General features: G+C 43.9%; 1 protein-coding gene across 1 annotated transcript in view; it reads right to left on the bottom strand.

Moving 5' to 3' along the window:
- LOC137291693 (tRNA dimethylallyltransferase-like) overlaps positions 1-18,927 on the bottom strand; it is a 96,493-nt gene extending 77,566 nt beyond the window's left edge. Inside the window, exons 1-3 of the mRNA XM_067823129.1 lie at positions 18,776-18,927; positions 17,520-17,663; positions 14,420-14,518 (exon numbers count right to left, since the gene is read on the bottom strand). Of these exons, the coding sequence (XP_067679230.1) occupies positions 14,420-14,518; positions 17,520-17,663; positions 18,776-18,904 (372 nt within the window). The 5' untranslated portion in view covers positions 18,905-18,927. The remainder of the gene's footprint in view (positions 1-14,419; positions 14,519-17,519; positions 17,664-18,775) is intronic.
- Positions 18,928-23,392: the final 4,465 nt, after the last annotated feature.

Here is a 23,392-nt window from a genome sequence, read left to right as displayed (position 1 = left end):
AAACAAGAAACCAACTTAACTCTTGTTAATATGGAAACTCCAACACAAGTCTGACATACAAACTCTTGAAACAATTGGCTGCTTCAACTCAGTCACCAACACAAGCACAATATATAATTAATAAACAGCAACAAAGTGTTGACTGACGTGTCACGGACATGCCCAGGAAGACGTGTCACCTGGTCAGCTTTCAACAACAACAAGCAGTTACTTCGCAAGTGTTTGACTGCTATGATATATCTTACAAGATTTTTCAACCTTCAAACCCCAGCTATGAAGGTTTGTTTGCAACAAGACTCAGATTTGGGAGAAATCATACGGACAAATTGACAGGTCCGAAAAATATATGCAAGAACTCGTTCTAATTCTTTCAGCAAACCTCTGCATGGTCTGTGTTGCTAGGATGAATTGGTTAGATAATCTGAAATGCGCAAGTGAGTTGTGATTGGTACACTCATCTTCCCAGCACAGATACCTGACTGGATAAGGGGCCAGCCAAGGGAGGTAATAAATTCATGGGGCCGAGCATCTAGGGTGTAGTGCAGACTTATCAAAACGTATATACCCTGGACATATCAAGGATGCTTGGATTAATGAAGATAACTTATTTTAAAAACTCAAACACTGTAGGAAGAAGATAAGAAACAGAGCTTTTGGATTGATAATCAGTGAATTTCTGCTTGAATATTCAAATTTGACAGATCACTCTTTATTAGTAGTTAGTGTGTTTTTTTTAGCACAATGATAATTTGTTGTAAACATATAACTGTGGAAGAAGGTTAGTGAGCTGTGAAAATGCTTAACAACAGTTACCAAATACCCTGAAGCATGACCCTAGGTGCCCCAATGCCCCCACTCCACTCGCATTAATGAACTGAGACATCCATGACCTAGGGAGACTAGCCTTGTGAGAGCAGAAACAACACTGCTCACCTTGCAGTGGTCAGTCATCATGTATCAAACATTGCTTGGTGAGGCAGTAAACCTCTCCATACACTCTATGGCCAACGTTTGGGACATCTTTCCACAGGACACAGAGAAGTATATGACAAATGACATGAAATATTGTCCATTAACAGTCACCAGTCAATAGGAAGTGAAATTCCGGCTAACTATCTTCATCACTTGTATTCCCAGTGATGATGTAAAGGTTTCTGGAGATGCGTTGTTGACATACTTCTGAGTCATTTTCCCTTCTTTGCTCCTAATTATAGTCACCTAGATATCGCTCAAACATCACCCTCACAACCAATTCAACCCTCAACAGTGTCTACAGTTTGGTTTAGATTGGTATTGACAAAATATCTCCTGTACCCACCTGTTTTGTTGGGGAGGTACTGACAATACATCTCCTGAATCAACCTGTTTTGTTTGCATGGGTACTGACAATACATCTCCTGAATCAACCTGTTTTGTTTGCGTGGGTACTGACAATACCTCTCCTGAATCAACCTGTTTTGTTTGCGTGGGTATTCATTGTTAATAGATCTCCTGTACCCACCTGTTTTGTTGGGGAGGTACTGACAATACATCTCCTGAATCAACCTGTTTTGTTTGCATGGGTACTGACAATACATCTCCTGAATCAACCTGTTTTGTTTGCGTGGGTACTGACAATACCTCTCCTGAATCAACCTGTTTTGTTTGCGTGGGTATTCATTGTTAATAGATCTCCTGTATCAACCTGTTTTGTTTGGGTGGCTACTGACAATACATCTCCTGAATCAACCTTTTTTGTTTGGGTGGGTATTGATTGTCAATAGATTTCCTGAATCAACCTATTTTGTTTGGGTGGGTATTGATTGTCAATAGATTTCCTGAATCAACCTTTTTTGTTTGGGTGGGTATTGATTGTCAATAGATTTCCTGAATCAACCTATTTTGTTTGGGTGGGTATTGATTGTCAATAGATTTCCTGTATCAACCTATTTTGTTTGGGTGGGTATTGATTGTCAATAGATTTCCTGTATCAACCTATTTTGTTTGGGTGGGTATTGATTGTCAATAGATTTCCTGAATCAACCTATTTTGTTTGGGTGGGTATTGATTGTCAATAGATTTCCTGAATCAACCTATTTTGTTTGGGTGGGTATTGATTGTCAATACATCTCCTGAATCAACCTATTTTGTTTGGGTGGGTATTGATTGTCAATAGATTTCCTGTATCAACCTATTTTGTTTGGGTGGCTACTGACAATACATCTCCTGAATCAACCTGTTTTGTTTGCGTGGGTACTGACAATACCTCTCCTGAATCAACCTGTTTTGTTTGCGTGGGTATTCATTGTTAATAGATCTCCTGTATCAACCTGTTTTGTTTGGGTGGCTACTGACAATACATCTCCTGAATCAACCTTTTTTGTTTGGGTGGGTATTGATTGTCAATAGATTTCCTGAATCAACCTATTTTGTTTGGGTGGGTATTGATTGTCAATAGATTTCCTGAATCAACCTTTTTTGTTTGGGTGGGTATTGATTGTCAATAGATTTCCTGAATCAACCTATTTTGTTTGGGTGGGTATTGATTGTCAATAGATTTCCTGAATCAACCTATTTTGTTTGGGTGGGTATTGATTGTCAATAGATTTCCTGTATCAACCTATTTTGTTTGGGTGGGTATTGATTGTCAATAGATTTCCTGAATCAACCTATTTTGTTTGGGTGGGTATTGATTGTCAATAGATTTCCTGAATCAACCTATTTTGTTTGGGTGGGTATTGATTGTCAATACATCTCCTGAATCAACCTATTTTGTTTGGGTGGGTATTGATTGTCAATAGATTTCCTGTATCAACCTATTTTGTTTGGGTGGCTACTGACAATACATCTCCTGAATCAACCTGTTTTGTTTGCGTGGGTACTGACAATACCTCTCCTGAATCAACCTGTTTTGTTTGCGTGGGTATTCATTGTTAATAGATCTCCTGTATCAACCTGTTTTGTTTGGGTGGCTACTGACAATACATCTCCTGAATCAACCTTTTTTGTTTGGGTGGGTATTGATTGTCAATAGATTTCCTGAATCAACCTATTTTGTTTGGGTGGGTATTGATTGTCAATAGATTTCCTGAATCAACCTTTTTTGTTTGGGTGGGTATTGATTGTCAATAGATTTCCTGAATCAACCTATTTTGTTTGGGTGGGTATTGATTGTCAATAGATTTCCTGAATCAACCTATTTTGTTTGGGTGGGTATTGATTGTCAATAGATTTCCTGTATCAACCTATTTTGTTTGGGTGGGTATTGATTGTCAATAGATTTCCTGAATCAACCTATTTTGTTTGGGTGGGTATTGATTGTCAATACATCTCCTGAATCAACCTATTTTGTTTGGGTGGGTATTGATTGTCAATAGATTTCCTGTATCAACCTATTTTGTTTGGGTGGGTATTGATTGTCAATAGATTTCCTGAATCAACCTATTTTGTTTGGGTGGCTACTGACAATACATCTCCTGAATCAACCTATTTTGTTTGGGTGGGTATTGATTGTCAATAGATTTCCTGAATCAACCTATTTTGTTTGGGTGGGTATTGATTGTCAATACATCTCCTGAATCAACCTATTTTGTTTGGGTGGGTATTGATTGTCAATAGATTTCCTGTATCAACCTTTTTTGTTTGGGTGGGTATTGATTGTCAATAGATTTCCTGAATCAACCTATTTTGTTTGGGTGGGTATTGATTGTCAATAGATTTCCTGAATCAACCTATTTTGTTTGGGTGGGTATTGATTGTCAATAGATTTCCTGAATCAACCTGTTTTGTTTGGGTGGCTACTGACAATACATCTCCTGAATCAACCTTTTTTGTTTGGGTGGGTATTGATTGTCAATAGATTTCCTGTATCAACCTATTTTGTTTGGGTGGGTATTGATTGTCAATAGATTTCCTGAATCAACCTATTTTGTTTGGGTGGGTATTGATTGTCAATACATCTCCTGAATCAACCTATTTTGTTTGGGTGGGTATTGATTGTCAATACATCTCCTGAATCAACCTATTTTGTTTGGGTGGGTATTGATTGTCAATAGATTTCCTGTATCAACCTGTTTTGTTGGAGAGGTACTGACGATATATCCCATGCACATACCTGTTTTGTTTGGGTGAGTATTGATTATCAATACATCTCCTGTACCTACCTGTTTTGCTTGGGTGGGTATTGATTGTCAATACATCTCCTGTATCCACCTGTTTGGTTTGGGTGGATGCTGACCATACATCTCCTGGTGATTAACACAAATGTTTGATCTACAATGACACTCCGGTTAGAAGGTGAACCAGACATGGAAGGGAGTACAGCCATGTATTTTGTAACCAGTTCACACATTACCAGTAAACAGAGCCAAGATGTCCGGGTCAGTGATGCAGGAGATAATTGAGAGTATGTTGTAAAGGGAGAAACACTACTTTGAGAGGTAAGAAACAATGGCCAGTTTGAGACTTATTTCGTAATATGACCTTGCAGAGCAAAAATACAAAAAAAGTGACAGATGTGTTAGAAGTCATGTTTTTGTCAATGAAGAAAGTTCACAAAAACACAAGAGATGGCAGCTCTCCAGAACTGTTCCCCTCTCTGGGACAGTCTCATCAACCATCCTGTGTTGTACTCATATCGAGCAGTTCTGCCAGCAATGTTCCCCTCTCTGGGGCAGTCTCATCAACCATCCTGTGTTGTACTCATATCGAGCAGTTCTGCCAGAAATGTTCCCCTCTCTGGGGCTATCTCGTCCTGTGTTGCTGGTATGGAGCAGTACCACCTGGGCCACCATGCTGACCAGTGGACAACAGCCATGTCTTATCACAATGTCTGTTTACCTGACCTGACAAGCATGTACAATAAGCAAGACTGTACATCTCTCCACAAGATATATGTGACCTTACATAAACTCTGTTCAACTCTTCATGAACTCTGGCCACCTGGCCAGTTCACCAGCCGGAGTTGGTGATAATTACTGCTCACCTGTCTCAGGTGTTTCACTTACACTGCTAACTAGGCCTACTTTTGTCATGGAAAACAGTTATTGAGGTTTCAATTGCATGAAATAGGTTAGTTCTATTTTATCAACAAACACTCTTCCATACCCTCCAAACTGAAATTGCATTTGACACAAGCAATAATTGTGGACATCCCCTGTACTTGTCTATAGCATACAACAGCTGTAATAATGTGGCTAACAACGTCCATATTTCTATGAATGGCCAACAACATATATGAAGCTGCAGATGACAAACAACGTCAACAGCCTCAAGGTCAGTCAGCAAACAACATCCAAAAAGCTGTTGGGTGGCTAAGAACATCCAAAATGCTGTGGGTGGTTAAGAACATCCAAAACGCTGTGAGTGGCTAACAACATCCAAAATGCTGTGGATGGCTAACAACATCCAAAATGCTGTAGGTGGCTAACAACATCCACAATGCTGTGGGTGGCTAACAACATCCACAATGCTGTGGTGGCTAAGAACATCCGCAATGCTGTGGGTGGCTAAGAACATCCATAATGCTGTGGGTGGCTAAGAACATCCACAATGCTGTAGGTGGCTAACAACATCAAAAATGCTGTAGGTGGTTAACAACATCCACAATGCTGTGGGTGGCTAACAACATCCACAATGCTGTGGGTGGTAAAGAACATCCAAAACGCTGTGAGTGGCTAACAACATCCAAAATGCTGTCGATGGCTAACAACATCCAAAATGCTGTAGGTGGCGAACAACATCCACAATGCTGTGGGTGGCTAACAACATCCACAATGCTGTGGTGGCTAAGAACATCCGCAATGCTGTGGGTGGCTAAGAACATCCGTAATGCTGTGGCTGGCTAAGAACATCCACAATCCTGTAGGTGGCTAACAACATCCACAATGCTGTGGGTGGTTAACAACATCCACAATGCTGTGGTGGCTAAGAACATCCGCAATGCTGTGGTTGGCTAAGAACGTCCAAAATCCTGTGGGTGGCTAACAACATCCACAATGTTGTGGTGGTTAAGAACATCCGTAATGCTGTGGGTGGCCAACAACATCCACAATGCTGTAGGTGGCTAACAACATCCACAATGCTGTGGTTGGCTAACAACATCCACAATGTTGTGGTGGCTAAGAACATCCGTAATGCTGTGGGTGGCTAAGAACATCCGTAATGCTGTAGATGGCTAACAACATCCACAATGCTGTGACTGGCTAAGAACATCCGTAATGCTGTGGGTGGCTAACAACATCCACAATCCTGTGGGTGGCTAAGAACATCCGTAATGCTGTGGGTGGCTAAGAACATCTGTAATGCTGTGGGTGGCTAACAACATCCACAATGCTGTGGGTGGCTAAGAACATCCACAATGTTGTGGTGGCTAAGAACATCCGTAATGCTGTGGGTGGCTAAGAACGTCCAAAATCCTGTGGGTGGCTAAGAACATCCACAATGTTGTGGTGGTTAAGAACATCCGTAATGCTGTGGGTGGCTAAGAACATCCACAATGCTGTAGGTGGCTAACAACATCCACAATGCTGTGGGTGGCTAACAACATCCACAATGTTGTGGTGGCTACGAACATCCGTAATGCTGTGGGTGGCTAGCAACATCCACAATGCTGTAGGTGGCTAACAACATCCGCAATGCTGTGGGTGGCTAACAACATCCACAATGTTGTGGTGGCTAAGAACATCCGTAATGCTGTGGGTGGCTAAGAACGTCCAAAATCCTGTGGGTGGCTAAGAACATCCACAATGTTGTAGGTGGCTAAGAACATCCGTAATGCTGTGGGTGGCTAACAACATCCACAATGTTGTGGTGGCTAAGAACATCCACAATGCTGTAGGTGGCTAACAACATCCACAATGCTGTGGGTGGCTAAGAACATCCGTAATGCTGTGGGTGGCTAAGAACATCCACAATGCTGTAGGTGGTTAACAACATCCACAATGCTGTGGGTGGCTAACAACATCCACAATGTTGTGGTGGCTAAGAACATCCATAATGCTGTGGGTGGCTAAGAACGTCCAAAATCCTGTGGGTGGCTAAGAACATCCACAATGTTGTGGTGGCTAAGAACATCCGTAATGCTGTGGGTGGCTAACAACATCCACAATGTTGTGGTGGCTAAGAACATCCGTAATGCTGTGGTGGCTACGAACATCCGTAATGCTGTGGGTGGCACATCTGTAATGCTGTGGGTGGCTAACAACATCCACAATGCTGTGGGTGGCTAACAACATCCGTAATGCTGTGGGTGGCTAAGAACATCTGTAATGCTGTGGGTGGCTAACAACATCCGTAATGCTGTGGGTGGCAAAGAACATCCGTAATGCTGTGGGTGGCTAACAACATCCACAATGCTGTGGGTGGCTAAGAACATCCACAATGCTGTGGGTGGCTAAGAACATCGGTAATGCTGTGGGTGGCTAACAACATCCGTAATGCTGTGGGTGGCTAACAACATCCACAATGCTGTGGGTGGCTTACAACATCCGTAATGCTGTGGGTGGCTAAGAACGTCCAAAATCCTGTGGGTGGCTAAGAACGTCGAAAATGTTGTGGGTGGCAAACAACATCCAAAATGCTGTAGGTGGCTAACAACATCCACAATGCTGTGGGTGGCTAACAACATCCACAATGCTGTGGTGGCTAAGAACATCCGTAATGCTGTGGGTGGCTAAGAACGTCCAAAATGCTGTGGGTGGCTAACAACATCCAAAATGCTGTAGGTGGCTAACAACATCCGTTATGCTGTGGGTGGCTAACAACATCCACAATGCTGTGGTGGCTAAGAACATCCGTAATGCTGTGGGTGGCTAACAACATCCAAAATGCTGTAGGTGGCTAACAACATCCACAATGCTGTGGGTGGCTAACAACATCCAAAATGCTGTGGGTGGCTAACAACATCCACAATACTCTGGTGGCTAAGAACATCCACAATGCTGTGGTGGCTAAGAACATCCGTGATGCTGTGGTGGCTACGAACATCCGTAATGCTGTGGGTGGCTAACAACATCCACAATGCTGTGGTGGCTAAGAACATCCGTAATGCTGTGGGTGGTTAAGAACATCTGTAATGCTGTGGGTGGCTAACAACATCCACAATGCTGTAGGTGGCAAACAACATCCGTAATGCTGTGGGTGGCTAAGAACATCTGTAATGCTGTGGGTGGCTAACAACATCCGTAATGCTGTGGGTGGCTAAGAACATCCGTAATGCTGTGGGTGGCTAACAACATCCACAATGCTGTGGGTGGCTAAGAACATCCACAATGCTATGGGTGGCTAACAACATCCACAATGCTGTGTGTGGCTAAGAACATCCACAATGCTGTGGGTGGCTAACAACATCCACAATGCTGTGGTGGCTAAGAACATCCGTAATGCTGTGGGTGGCAAAGAACGTCCAAAATCCTGTGGGTGGCTAAGAACATCCACAATGTTGTAGGTGGCTAAGAACATTCGTAATGCTGTGGGTGGCTAACAACATCCACAATGCTGTGGTGGCTAAGAACATCCGTAATGCTGTGGGTGGCTAAGAACGTCCAAAATCCTGTGGGTGGCTAAGAACATCCACAATGTTGTGGTGGCTAAGAACATTCGTAATGCTGTGGGTGGCTAACAACATCCAAAATGCTGTAGGTGGCTAACAACATCCACAATGCTGTGGGTGGCTAACAACATCCACAATGTTGTGGTGGCTACGAACATCCGTAATGCTGTGGGTGGCTAACAACATCCACAATGCTGTAGGTGGCTAACAACATCCACAATGCTGTGGTTGGCTAACAACATCCACAATGTTGTGGTGGCTAAGAACATCCGTAATGCTGTGGGTGGCTAAGAACATCCGTAATGCTGTAGATGGCTAACAACATCCACAATGCTGTGACTGGCTAAGAACATCCGTAATGCTGTGGGTGGCTAACAACATCCACAATCCTGTGGGTGGCTAAGAACATCCGTAATGCTGTGGGTGGCTAAGAACATCTGTAATGCTGTGGGTGGCTAACAACATCCACAATGCTGTGGGTGGCTAAGAACATCCACAATGTTGTGGTGGCTAAGAACATCCGTAATGCTGTGGGTGGCTAAGAACGTCCAAAATCCTGTGGGTGGCTAAGAACATCCACAATGTTGTGGTGGTTAAGAACATCCGTAATGCTGTGGGTGGCTAAGAACATCCACAATGCTGTAGGTGGCTAACAACATCCACAATGCTGTGGGTGGCTAACAACATCCACAATGTTGTGGTGGCTACGAACATCCGTAATGCTGTGGGTGGCTAGCAACATCCACAATGCTGTAGGTGGCTAACAACATCCGCAATGCTGTGGGTGGCTAACAACATCCACAATGTTGTGGTGGCTAAGAACATCCGTAATGCTGTGGGTGGCTAAGAACGTCCAAAATCCTGTGGGTGGCTAAGAACATCCACAATGTTGTAGGTGGCTAAGAACATCCGTAATGCTGTGGGTGGCTAACAACATCCACAATGTTGTGGTGGCTAAGAACATCCACAATGCTGTAGGTGGCTAACAACATCCACAATGCTGTGGGTGGCTAAGAACATCCGTAATGCTGTGGGTGGCTAAGAACATCCACAATGCTGTAGGTGGTTAACAACATCCACAATGCTGTGGGTGGCTAACAACATCCACAATGTTGTGGTGGCTAAGAACATCCATAATGCTGTGGGTGGCTAAGAACGTCCAAAATCCTGTGGGTGGCTAAGAACATCCACAATGTTGTGGTGGCTAAGAACATCCGTAATGCTGTGGGTGGCTAACAACATCCACAATGTTGTGGTGGCTAAGAACATCCGTAATGCTGTGGTGGCTACGAACATCCGTAATGCTGTGGGTGGCACATCTGTAATGCTGTGGGTGGCTAACAACATCCACAATGCTGTAGGTGGCTAACAACATCCGTAATGCTGTGGGTGGCTAAGAACATCTGTAATGCTGTGGGTGGCTAACAACATCCGTAATGCTGTGGGTGGCAAAGAACATCCGCAATGCTGTGGGTGGCTAACAACATCCACAATGCTGTGGGTGGCTAAGAACATCCACAATGCTGTGGGTGGCTAAGAACATCGGTAATGCTGTGGGTGGCTAACAACATCCGTAATGCTGTGGGTGGCTAACAACATCCACAATGCTGTGGGTGGCTTACAACATCCGTAATGCTGTGGGTGGCTAAGAACGTCCAAAATCCTGTGGGTGGCTAAGAACGTCGAAAATGTTGTGGGTGGCAAACAACATCCAAAATGCTGTAGGTGGCTAACAACATCCACAATGCTGTGGCTGGCTAACAACATCCACAATGCTGTGGTGGCTAAGAACATCCGTAATGCTGTGGGTGGCTAAGAACGTCCAAAATGCTGTGGGTGGCTAACAACATCCAAAATGCTGTAGGTGGCTAACAACATCCGTAATGCTGTGGGTGGCTAACAACATCCACAATGCTGTGGTGGCTAAGAACATCCGTAATGCTGTGGGTGGCTAACAACATCCAAAATGCTGTAGGTGGCTAACAACATCCACAATGCTGTGGGTGGCTAACAACATCCAAAATGCTGTGGGTGGCTAACAACATCCACAATACTCTGGTGGCTAAGAACATCCACAATGCTGTGGTGGCTAAGAACATCCGTGATGCTGTGGTGGCTACGAACATCCGTAATGCTGTGGGTGGCTAACAACATCCACAATGCTGTGGTGGCTAAGAACATCCGTAATGCTGTGGGTGGTTAAGAACATCTGTAATGCTGTGGGTGGCTAACAACATCCACAATGCTGTAGGTGGCAAACAACATCCGTAATGCTGTGGGTGGCTAAGAACATCTGTAATGCTGTGGGTGGCTAACAACATCCGTAATGCTGTGGGTGGCTAAGAACATCCGTAATGCTGTGGGTGGCTAACAACATCCACAATGCTGTGGGTGGCTAAGAACATCCACAATGCTATGGGTGGCTAACAACATCCACAATGCTGTGTGTGGCTAAGAACATCCACAATGCTGTGGGTGGCTAACAACATCCACAATGCTGTGGTGGCTAAGAACATCCGTAATGCTGTGGGTGGCAAAGAACGTCCAAAATCCTGTGGGTGGCTAAGAACATCCACAATGTTGTAGGTGGCTAAGAACATTCGTAATGCTGTGGGTGGCTAACAACATCCACAATGCTGTGGTGGCTAAGAACATCCGTAATGCTGTGGGTGGCTAAGAACGTCCAAAATCCTGTGGGTGGCTAAGAACATCCACAATGTTGTGGTGGCTAAGAACATTCGTAATGCTGTGGGTGGCTAACAACATCCAAAATGCTGTAGGTGGCTAACAACATCCACAATGCTGTGGGTGGCTAACAACATCCACAATGTTGTGGTGGCTACGAACATCCGTAATGCTGTGGGTGGCTAACAACATCCACAATACTGTGGGTGGCTAACAACATCCACAATGTTGTGGTGGCTATGAACATCCGTAGTGCTGTGGGTGGCTAAGAACGTCCAAAATCCTGTGGGTGGCTAAGAACATCCACAATGTTGTGGTGGCTAAGAACATCCGTAATGCTGTGGGTAGCTAACAACATCCACAATGTTGTGGTGGCTACGAACATCCGTAATGCTGTAGGTGGCTAACAACATCCACAATGCTGTGGGTGGCTAACAACATCCACAATGTTGTGGTGGCTAAGAACATCCGTAATGCTGTGGGTGGCTAAGAACGTCCAAAATCCTGTGGGTGGCTAAGAACATCCACAATGTTGTGGTGGCTAAGAACATCCGTAATGCTGTGGGTGGCTAACAACATCCACAATGTTGTGGTGGCTAAGAACATCCGTGATGCTGTGGTGGCTACGAACATCCGTAATGCTGTGGGTGGCTAACAACATCCACAATGCTGTGGTGGCTAAGAACATCCGTAATGCTGTGGGTGGTTAAGAACATCTGTAATGCTGTGGGTGGCTAACAACATCCACAATGCTGTAGGTGGCAAACAACATCCGTAATGCTGTGGGTGGCTAAGAACATCCGTAATGCTGTGGGTGGCTAAGAACATCCGTAATGCTGTGGGTGGCTAACAACATCCACAATGTTGTGGTGGCTAAGAACATCCGTAATGCTGTGGTGGCTACGAACATCCGTAATGCTGTGGGTGGCACATCTGTAATGCTGTGGGTGGCTAACAACATCCACAATGCTGTAGGTGGCTAACAACATCCGTAATGCTGTGGGTGGCTAAGAACATCTGTAATGCTGTGGGTGGCTAACAACATCCGTAATGCTGTGGGTGGCTAACAACATCCGTAATGCTGTGGGTGGCTAACAACATCCACAATGCTGTGGGTGGCTAAGAACATCCACAATGCTGTGGGTGGCTAAGAACATCGGTAATGCTGTGGGTGGCTAAGAACATCCGTAATGCTGTGGGTGGCTAACAACATCCACAATGCTGTGGGTGGCTTACAACATCCGTAATGCTGTGGGTGGCTAAGAACGTCCAAAATCCTGTGGGTGGCTAAGAACGTCGAAAATGTTGTGGGTGGCTAACAACATCCAAAATGCTGTAGGTGGCTAACAACATCCACAATGCTGTGGGTGGCTAACAACATCCACAATGCTGTGGGTGGCTAACAACATCCACAATGTTGTGGTGGCTATGAACATCCGTAATGCTGTGGGTGGCTAACAACATCCACAATGCTGTGGGTGGCTAACAACATCCACAATGTTGTGGTGGCTATGAACATCCGTAATGCTGTGGGTGGCTAAGAACGTCCAAAATCCTGTGGGTGGCTAAGAACATCCACAATGTTGTGGTGGCTAAGAACATCCGTAATGCTGTGGGTAGCTAACAACATCCACAATGTTGTGGTGGCTAAGAACATCCGTAATGCTGTAGGTGGCTAACAACATCCACAATGCTGTGGGTGGCTAAGAACATCCGTAATGCTGTGGGTGGCTAAGAACATCCAAAATACTGTAGGTGGCTAACAACATCCACAGTGCTGTGGGTGGCTAACAACATCCACAATGTTGTGGTGGCTAAGAACATCCGTAATGCTGTGGGTGGCTAAGAACGTCCAAAATCCTGTGGGTGGCTAAGAACATCCACAATGTTGTGGTGGCTAAGAACATCCGTAATGCTGTGGGTGGCTAACAACATCCACAATGTTGTGGTGGCTAAGAACATCCGTTATGCTGTGGTGGCTACGAACATCCGTAATGCTGTGGGTGGCTAACAACATCCACAATGCTGTGGTGGCTAAGAACATCCGTAATGCTGTGGGTGGTTAAGAACGTCCAAAATCCTGTGGGTGGCTAAGAACATTCACAATGTTGTGGTGGCTAAGAACATCCGTAATGCTGTGGGTGGCTAACAACATCCACAATGCTGTAGGTGGCTAACAACATCCACAATGCTGTAGGTGGCTAACAACATCCACAATGTTGTGGTGGCTACGAACATCCGTAATGCTGTGGGTGGCTAACAACATCCACAATGCTGTGGTGGCTAAGAACATCCGTAATGCTGTGGGTGGCTAAGAACGTCCAAAATCCTGTGGGTGGCTAAGAACGTCCAAAATGCTGTGGGTGGCTAACAACATCCAAAATGCTGTAGGTGGCTAACAACATCCACAATGCTGTGGGTGGCTAACAACATCCACAATGCTGTGGTGGCTAAGAACATCCGTAATGCTGTGGGTGGCTAACAACATCCAAAATGCTGTAGGTGGCTAACAACATCCACAATGCTGTGGGTGGCTAACAACATCCACAATGCTGTAGGTGGCTAACAACATCCACAATACTCTGGTGGTTAAGAACATCCGTAATGCTGTGGGTGGCTAAGAACATCTGTAATGCTGTGGGTGGCTAAGAACATCCACAATGCTGTAGGTGGCTAACAACATCCGTAATGCTGTGGGTGGCTAAGAACATCTGTAATGCTGTGGGTGGCTAACAACATCCGTAATGCTGTGGGTGGCTAAGAACATCCGTAATGCTGTGGGTGGCTAACAACATCCACAATGCTGTGGGTGGCTAACAACATCCACAATGCTGTGGGTGGCTAACAACATCCACAATGCTGTGGGTGGCTAAGAACATCCGTAATGCTGTGGGTGGCTAAGAACATCCGTAATGCTGTGGGTGGCTAACAACATCCACAATGCTGTGGGTGGCTTACAACATCCGTAATGCTGTGGGTGGCTAAGAACATCCACAATGCTGTGGGTGGCTAACAACATCCACAATGCTGTGGGTGGCTAAGAACATCCGTAATGCTGTGGGTGGCTAAGAACATTCGTAATGCTGTGGGTGGCTAAGAACATCCGTAATGCTGTGGGTGGCTAAGAACATCCACAATGCTGTGAGTGGCTAAGAACATCTGTAATGCTGGGGATAAATAATAAATATTACAAGTATGACTTACCTGCAGATCAATAAGGAACTTCCACAGAAGACTCTCAATGTAGTAGTTGGTGCCGCCCACGATGATGGGAAGCCTCCCCTCTGCCAACACCCTCTCTATCTGACAGTGTTGAGGAAAGTCTTTCTAGAGTAAAGACACTTGCCTATCTTACTTCAACATATCCATAGGGATATAAACCCCAAGATTTTTACAACAAAATCAAACTTTGCATCAGCCTCCAAAAACAACCTCATTTTGTACAATGTTTAAAACTATGAACATGGGCATGTGGAAGTAATTGTGATGTGTGATGCAGGGCATGTGTGTTATAATGTGTGTTTCAGGACTATATGTAAATGTGAGGGATCTTGCAGGATGGCATGTAAGTGTTGGGGGTGTTAAAAGATTGCATGTAAGCACAGGGGGTGTTACAGGGTTGCATGTAAACACGGGGGGTGTTACAGGGTTACATATAAGCACTGGGGGTGTTACAGGGCTGCTTGTAAGTATGAGGGGTGTTGCAGGATTACAATTTACATGTAAGTGTTGGGGGTGTTACAGTTTACATGTGAGCAGTGGAGGTGTTTCAGGGTTACATGTAAGTATCGGGGGTGTTACAGGGTTGCATGTAAGTATGAGGAAAGTTGGAGGTATAGATCTAAGTGTTGGGTGTGTTACGTGTGGGACGTGCTACGCGTAAGTATGAGGGATGTTGCAGAATCACATGTAAGTGTTGGGGTGTTACAGGGTTACATGTAAGTATCGGGGGTGTTACAGGGTTGCATGTAAGTATGAGGGATGTTGGAGGTATAGATCTAAGTGTTGGGTGTGTTACGTGTGGGGTGTGTTACGTGTAAGTATGAGGGATGTTGCAGAATTACATGTTAGTGTTGGGGGTGTTACAGGGTTAGCTGCATGTGTGAGGAATGTTGCAGGATTACATGTAAGTGTTGGGGGTGTTACAGGGTTAGGTATAAGTGTGAGGATGAAATATTCCTGCTGTATGGTGGCGGTCTGTAAATAGTCTGTCTGTAAGTCTGGACCAGACAATCCAGTGTCCAAACTCAAACTGCATGAGCATCGATCTGCGCAATTGGGAACTGATGACATGTGTCAACCAAGCCAGCGAGTCTAACCATGTGACCCCGTTAGTCACGACTTACGACAAGCAGAGTTGCCTTTAGTGGCAAACATGGGTTGCTGAAGGCCTATTTTACCTCGGATCTTCAAGGGTCTGTAAGTGTTGTGGGTGTTACAGGGTCAAGGGTGTAACACATACAGACATAAGGGTTGCTGATGCTACAAAGTTAAATGTGTCGAGGGTTTGTTGCAGGTTTACGTGTCAGGGGTGTTGGTGGTCTATGTCACAAACGTACATGTGAGTGTGAGGGCCTGTGTAACAGAGCTACATGTGAGTATCAGGGGTGTTGGTGGTCTATGTCACAGAGGTACATGTGAGCGTGAGGGCCTGTGTAACAGAGCTACATGTGAGTATCAGGGGTGTTGGTGGTCTATGTCACAGAGGTACATGTGAGCGTGAGGGCCTGTGTAACAGAGCTACATGTGAGTATCAGGGGTGTTGGTGGTCTATGTCACAGAGGTACATGTGAGTGTGAGGGGTGTTGGTGGTCTATGTCACAGAGGTACATGTGAGCGTGAGGGCCTGTGTAACAGAGCTACATGTGAGTATCAGGGGTGTTGGTGGTCTATGTCACAGAGGTACATGTGAGTGTGAGGGGTGTTGGTGGTCTATGTCACAGAGGTTCATGTGAGTGTGAGGGCCTGTGTAACAGACTACATGTGAGTATCAGGGGTGTTGGTGGTCTATGTCACAGAGCTGCATGTGAGTATCAGGGGTGTTGGTGGTCTATGTCACAGAGCTACATGTGAGTGTGAGGGCCTGTGTAACAGAGCTACATGTGAGTATCAGGGGTGTTGGTGGTCTATGTCACAGAGGTACATGTGAGTGTGAGGGCCTGTGTAACAGAGCTACATGTGAGTATCAGGGGTGTTGGTGGTCTATGTCACAGAGGTACATGTGAGTGTGAGGGCCTGTGTAACAGAGCTACATGTAAGTGATAGAGGTGTTGGTGGTCTATGTCACAGAGCTACATGTGAGTATCAGGGGTGTTGGTGGTCTATGTCACAGAGGTACATGTGAGTGTGAGGGCCTGTGTAACAGAGCTACATGTAAGTGATAGAGGTGTTTCTAGGTTACATGTAAGTTTCAGGGGTGTTACAGGATTACATGTTAGTGTTGGGATGTTACAGGGTTACATGTAAATGTGGGGGTTGTTACAGGGTTACATGTAAGTGTCAAGGGTGTCCTATATATGAGGGTTGGTGATGCTACAAAGTTACGTGTCAGGGTTGTAACAGGGTTACATGTGTCAAAAGTGTGTTGCAGACTTACATGTGTCAGGGGTGTTTGGTGTCTGTATCCCAGAGGTACATATGTGTTTCTTGGCCTGTGTCACAGAGGTTCATGTGTCAGGGTGCTGTGTCCCTGAGGTACATGTAAGTGTTAGGGCCTGTGTCACAGAGGTACATGTGTCGGGGCTCTGTGTAAGTGTTGGGGGCCTGTGTAAGTGTCCCAGAGGTAAGTAAGTTTCAAGGCCTGTGTCACAAAGGCACATGTAAGTGTCTGGGTCCTGTGTCACAGAGGTACATGTGAGTGTCAGTGGCCAGTGTCACAGAGCTACATTTAAGTGTCAGGGTCCTGTGTCACAAAGGTACATGTACGTGTTAGGGAACTGTGTCACAGACATACATGAGTGTTAGGGCCTGTGATACAGAGGTACATGTAAGTGTCAGGGGCCTGTGTTACAGAGGTACATGTGAGTGTTGAGGCCTGTGTTGCAAAGGTAAATGTAAGTGTCAGGGGCCTGTGTTACAGAGGTACATGTGAGTGTCAGGGCCTGTGTTGCAAAGGTAAATGTAAGTGTCAGGGTCCTGTGTCACAAAGGTACATGTGAGTGTCAGGGCCTGTGCTGCAGAGGTACATGTAAGTGTCAGGGTCCTGTGTCTCAGAGGTACATGTAAGTGTCAGGGGCCTCTGCTAGAGAGTTACATGTGAGTGCCGAGGCCTGTGTTGCAAAGGTAAATGTAAGTGTCAGGATACAATTGGAAGAGCTTTGTCTCTGAAGTTGACAACAGTATTTGATGTGTTGGTGAAGGGGTTGACATAGCTGATGAGGTGGTGCTGACACTGGAGTTGTTCAGCTGAAGTCACTTTGTTTGTGATGATGTTTAGACCTTCATATATCTGCAACAAATATGTATTCATTAGAAACTTTATGTCAGAAATTTTGTCCTGTACAAAATGAAATATCCCAAAGCGAGCTAAATTCGATATTCTAGTGATTTCAACGATTACATTGCTAGCACTATATCAGGGAAGTATGTGCGCAACTGGAGTGCACAAACAGTTTCATCTGTAGGGTGGATGCCTAGTTCCTGCCATGAGACATTTTATTGACAATTGAAATCCAGAAGTTAAGTTATGTAAAGAGCAAATAAACATCAATATTATTTACCCAGGATCGTTAATACCACTTCAGATGCAAAATCAACTGCATGTTTAACAAAAGACTCATCTGCTGTTGACTGGTTATGTATAAAACAGAAAGCCATGTGATCAAAATACTCTCTTGCTATGCAGAGGTAAAAGTATGACTCATCATCGAAAACATATGAAAAACACACAGATGTGGAAAGCGGGTACAGTTTCGCCGATATGATGTCATCAATGCTATTTTTGGAGGAAACACATGATAGTTTGGTGTGAAATAAATATCCTTATCACTCAACGTTAACAAAGTCAAAACTTTAAATGATATTTAAGATACAAATTACGCTTTTGTCTTATATCACCGAAATCCCCTAACACCTGGATATGGGTACCATAAATATCAGTATAATTTGCAAAGTTTGGGTAAGTGATAATCAGAAGGCAAGAACATATTGAACAATGTAATAAATGAACAATAACATACAAATTGGTCAGCAGACTGTTTGATGATATCTGACCAAAATAAGACAATTATCCAAGAAACTGCATTCCACCCCTATATATCGGATCTCGATAAACCAAAGCACGTGGTCAGCTATTTATATCACTGGAAAATCCCATTTCGCAGATCGACAGAAAAGACTGGAGGGACTATAAGTCTTGTCAACCTTCGGTCTTAGTCAAACACATGGCATCAATGATAAGTCAGTTACAATAATACCAAGACAATTCATATGTTCCTGTCAAACACATCGTTCATTGTTTTGACAAAAAGTGAAATAGTTCATGAAACACGTGAATAATAATAATAATAATAATAATAATAATGTGGTGCACACAGCGTCGCGGTACTCAGTAATCCCAACCTGCATTGAATCTGCACTGATTATTTCTCCATTGAATTTCTGTCCAAGTTCTATTGCGAGCTTCGATTTACCGGTGCCTGTGGCTCCCAGAACAACAACAACCGGGAGTCGGCGCATAGCGGCCATCATCTTCCCATTCAAGGGACATAACTCTATTCACTCTATATCACCATAGAGTGGTTTCATACAGTTGAGCAATGTGACCTCTCGAAGTGTCACAGATAGGGACTCCTTTGCTTCTTCGTCTGTCGGAATGACTTGCATTTATATCGTATAAAAATGGCATGGAGAATCATGTAGCGTTAGTCAATGTAACGTTTGTAATGTGTTCATGGCGACTTGAAAGGAAACCTGTGTCTATTTTAGTTTATTTATACTGTTGTTACATAAATGTGACTCCAACATGTTGAAACCTTACGATAAATAATCACGAGTTAATAAAGAAGATTTATGATTTATGAAAATGTAGCCTCTTTTCAAATAAGGACTAGAGCTATACTTAAACATAGAAGTTATCGGCTATGCGTATTTTAAGGTATAAATGCGCAGAAAGAAAGGTTGCGTATGGTTGTGATATTGACAACTACCTTACGGGATCTGTAAATGTATGTCTATATCGGTTTGACTGACCTCAAAAGGCTGGAATGTTGCCAAGCTGTTCTCTTTACTGCATACTACGTAAGTCAGTTGACATTTGGCACAATATTTCATCCCAAATAAACTGGAAGAATTAAGTGTAAGTTAATTCAGGAATATATTACTCTGTTGTGAATATAATTCTGATCAATAATGATTACAATTACTCTGTCACACGAATGTCCACTGTCCGAGCAGTGTCATGACTTGAGAAAACTGCGCAGTTTCTGAGCAAGGTCACCGTGATCTTGCCAACAGACCATGGCAGGTCACGTGATCACAGCCTTCCCGCCAGATTTTCATGGCTAACTTTTAGAAGCGACTAGTCTGGATGAAGCACAACTTGACTGGTGTCAGAGTTATGTACTCAGTTGGGCTTCAGTTGATGAGAGTCAGTCGCAACGCGAGACTTGGAGTGTGCATGTACTGCCCGGAACTTTGTATCACGATCTACTGGTATACAAAGGTATATGAATAGTCGCACGAAAGCGCAAATGACGTATGCTATCAACATTTCAATGTGACATTGGTGTACAATTAATTGAAAAATGTTCTTCGACTTTCGGAATTTGTGAATGGTACTTGGAATAGAACAGTTTCGTGATGTAGTAGAAATAGCGTCTGTGTTGGAGATCAATGTTACGATACCTAATGCAGTTCGTATGAGTTTTAAACGTGGCACTTGTTGCTGCCCTTCCTCCAGCTTCAGCTAAAGCGGTTACACAAGAACTTGGAATTAAATGTACCCGGGTGTGGTATCCATGTCAACTGGGGTTGGGTACTAGTATATATCAATGGGTGTGGCTACAGAACACACAATAAGCCATCCCGGGGCATCCAAACAGAACATGGACACATGTTGTGTACCCCGATGTACACGAGGCGGCTTCAGCGGTGAGACTGGAATATGGCAACATGCGACTAGATTCACCACCCTCGTGGAACAGGCCACCCTGAAGGCATGGAATCGAACCCGGTCTTTTTAGTTTCACACAGTTTGGGTTTCACAACGTGAAAAAAAGCCCAAGTAAATGTTGATATCCATGATTTGTAGCATATGTCAAACCCAAACATAATGAAGTTTCAGACTCGTGAAGGCAGGTTTGAGGCTGAAGTTGACTTCTTGTCCAGGGACTCTTTTTCACGAAACAACCCTACCAGGGAGCCTGTATAGAAGGGGAGAAGAAACTCCCCGAAAAGCCGCTGAACGTATGTCTCGGGTCGTTACGTAATCAGTGTAGCCAATATGGTGGCAGCGTAGTATTTAAGATTGAGTCCGGTGTATTTTCAACAGCCGATTAAGTTCACTGAGTGTTATAACAACTGAAATCCAACATGTATAAGACAGGTTAACTATTTCTTACTTCAGTGTAAGTCAAATAATTGGCATTAGTGTCCGTATTAGGACAGTAGATTTGTAGTAAAGTTTCAGGTCGGAAAGTTATAGCTTCTATTCTCGATTCACCGATAAAAACTTCTTTCACACATTCGTTTAATTTTTAGAAGGAGAACATACCTTTAGTTGAAAGGTATTCGCAAGTAATGGTGACAGTTTTATGACTTAAATGTTGTTAGAGTGTAATTGAGGTGTGTGAAAAACATGACATTTCACCATTGAAATGCTATATGCGTTTGTTTGAGTATTCCTAGTTACTTCCTCAAAAACATCTTTCACATGCACCTTTAATTCATATGAGGGGAATATACTATCAGATGAAATGTGATTGCAAGTAATAGTGATAGTTTCATAATCTAAAAAGGAATGTTAGGGTGTATTTGAGGTGTGTGAAAAATGTGACATATCGCCGAATTGATCTGATTCGCCATTGTTGCTTGAGGGTTATAGTTCCATCACTTCTTTCTTTCTTGTTAATCTTATTATTTGACAAAACTGGAAAGGTGTTTTAGAACGCTTTGTGACAGTTTTACACTTTATTTTTTAGGGCAGTGTGACAGTGTCAGTTAACATTTTGTTAATGTCCATTCCATTCCCCACATGCAACAAGTTTCAAAGTAGACAACTGATGTTAACACGTGTTATCGCGATACTTTAACATGTCTTGGGAGGGAAAGCCGCGGTGTATCATTTATTCTTTCATTCATTCACATATGTACTTCTTTCTTGTATTCTTTTACTGTATTTCGTTCATTCATTCACATAATTCTTGCTCTTAATTATTACTATAATTCATTCATTCATTCATTGTAAAAATCATACTGATACAATAAACTGGCTGAAGTTCTGTTAAACCAGGGATAATTTACAAAGCATATACTCTATATAGGCTCCCTGGTTAAACACAACTGAACGAGCCAAGTCATTGTGTGCGTTGGAGCGTGACGAGGCACAAGTTAATTAGTGCAAATGGTAAAGAAAGCGTGCGAGTGACCAATCCCTGTTGTAGAGTATCCCTGCCCTACTAGGGTTAACATTGCACCAAATGTGCATGCACAGCCTGGAAGTTTCTTCGCGATATGCTGCTGCGCGTATAAAGGTATACAATTAGTTTTAACTGTTTCTTTTATTACGATGTATTTAGAATGACAGATTTGAAAGAATGAAAGATTAACTTTATCGTGTGAATTCATATTCACGCGTTGTTACGTCATGGCAACAGTGTTGTGTCCAATACTGAGGTTGCCGGCTTCAGACCAGTGCTTTGGCGAGACACTGGTTGTCAGTCACGGATCCAAGGATTTTCAATGGGGTGGGAGGGACTTCGAAAATGCTATACAAAACGATAACTGCACTGTGGCCTTTGTTCATTTTCAAAAGGAGGGGTTCGAAACCACACACACACACACACATGGATCCGTCAGTGAGGAGGGGGGAACGTTGACGATATGCGACCTTAGCCATGCCAACATTTGATCTTGTTTCGTGGTCCCCCGAAAATAACAGGTCCACCTCCAGACTACAATGTTGACGCGGCACCATTTCGCTGACCCTTTCAAAACCTAGCACCTCAGGTACGTCGCACTTTACGAAACTTAACTCAAGACGTTGTACATGAAGTTGTGTTTTCCAGCCACCAGTATGTCCCGGGATGTAGAGGAGTGCCGCTGAATAATGCTGCCCCGTCCTACACCTAGTTACTTTTCTCCTGAAGTGGGTATGCAGTATCAACAAAGGTCATTCTTATACAACCTCATGAAGGCGATGCAGTTCGCTTGTTTTACAACAGGCACTTTACACACGGGGCTGTAATTACACAACGCTAATTCACATGTCAATGTGAACCGGATATACCCTTCCCCCCCCCCCCCCCCCCCCCATGAAATCCCATTTCCTCGCGCCCGGGTGAAAGGGCAGTTTCAAGGTAGTTGCATTTCGAAGTTACGCAATGTCCGCAACTTTCTCCGTGAAGAAACTACTTCGGCCTGAGCCGATGTTCCAATAAATCGCCTAACGAGGTTAATTAATGACAGGCCCAACTTATTTGTTTTCAGCTTGTTGGTCCCTCTAAAGTAACATCTGAAAGCATCACGGCCACTCCTAATGCCCAGCATGGAGAAGGCTCGTATAACGTCCTAAACAAAATCTGGAAAGACAATACACCGATGGTCGAGTAAAGTAATGTCTTTTCAAATTCACGTACATTATTAAGTTATTGATTTACTAACAGCAGATACTACAAACATTCTTAGTTGCAACACACGTCAGTTTAAAACAGTGTCGGGAACACATTTCACACGCGTATATACCTGTCCTTGGCGACCGACAGAACAAACGAGTCAAGCCGCACCTCAACACTTTATCCTCTTTATCAAGAAAGTCACGTGAGCCTGTCTCGTCCAGGTACACCTCAGTAATGGCGTAAAGCTAATCTGACCTAGTTTCTGTCTGTGACCCAACGCGAGTACACATTGCTTTTTACATCAATGTGAATGGAATGCAAGAGGCGGAAATTTCATTGGCTGGTGGGCACAATTTCCCGCGTTTTACCCAGACAATGACATAAGTAAGATTCAACAAGGATC

This window comes from Haliotis asinina, chromosome 7 (assembly GCF_037392515.1).
Source record: "Haliotis asinina isolate JCU_RB_2024 chromosome 7, JCU_Hal_asi_v2, whole genome shotgun sequence".
NCBI lineage: Eukaryota > Metazoa > Mollusca > Gastropoda > Lepetellida > Haliotidae > Haliotis > Haliotis asinina.
Note: the sequence above shows the minus strand (reverse complement) of the source record. Positions and strands in the feature narration are given on the sequence as shown.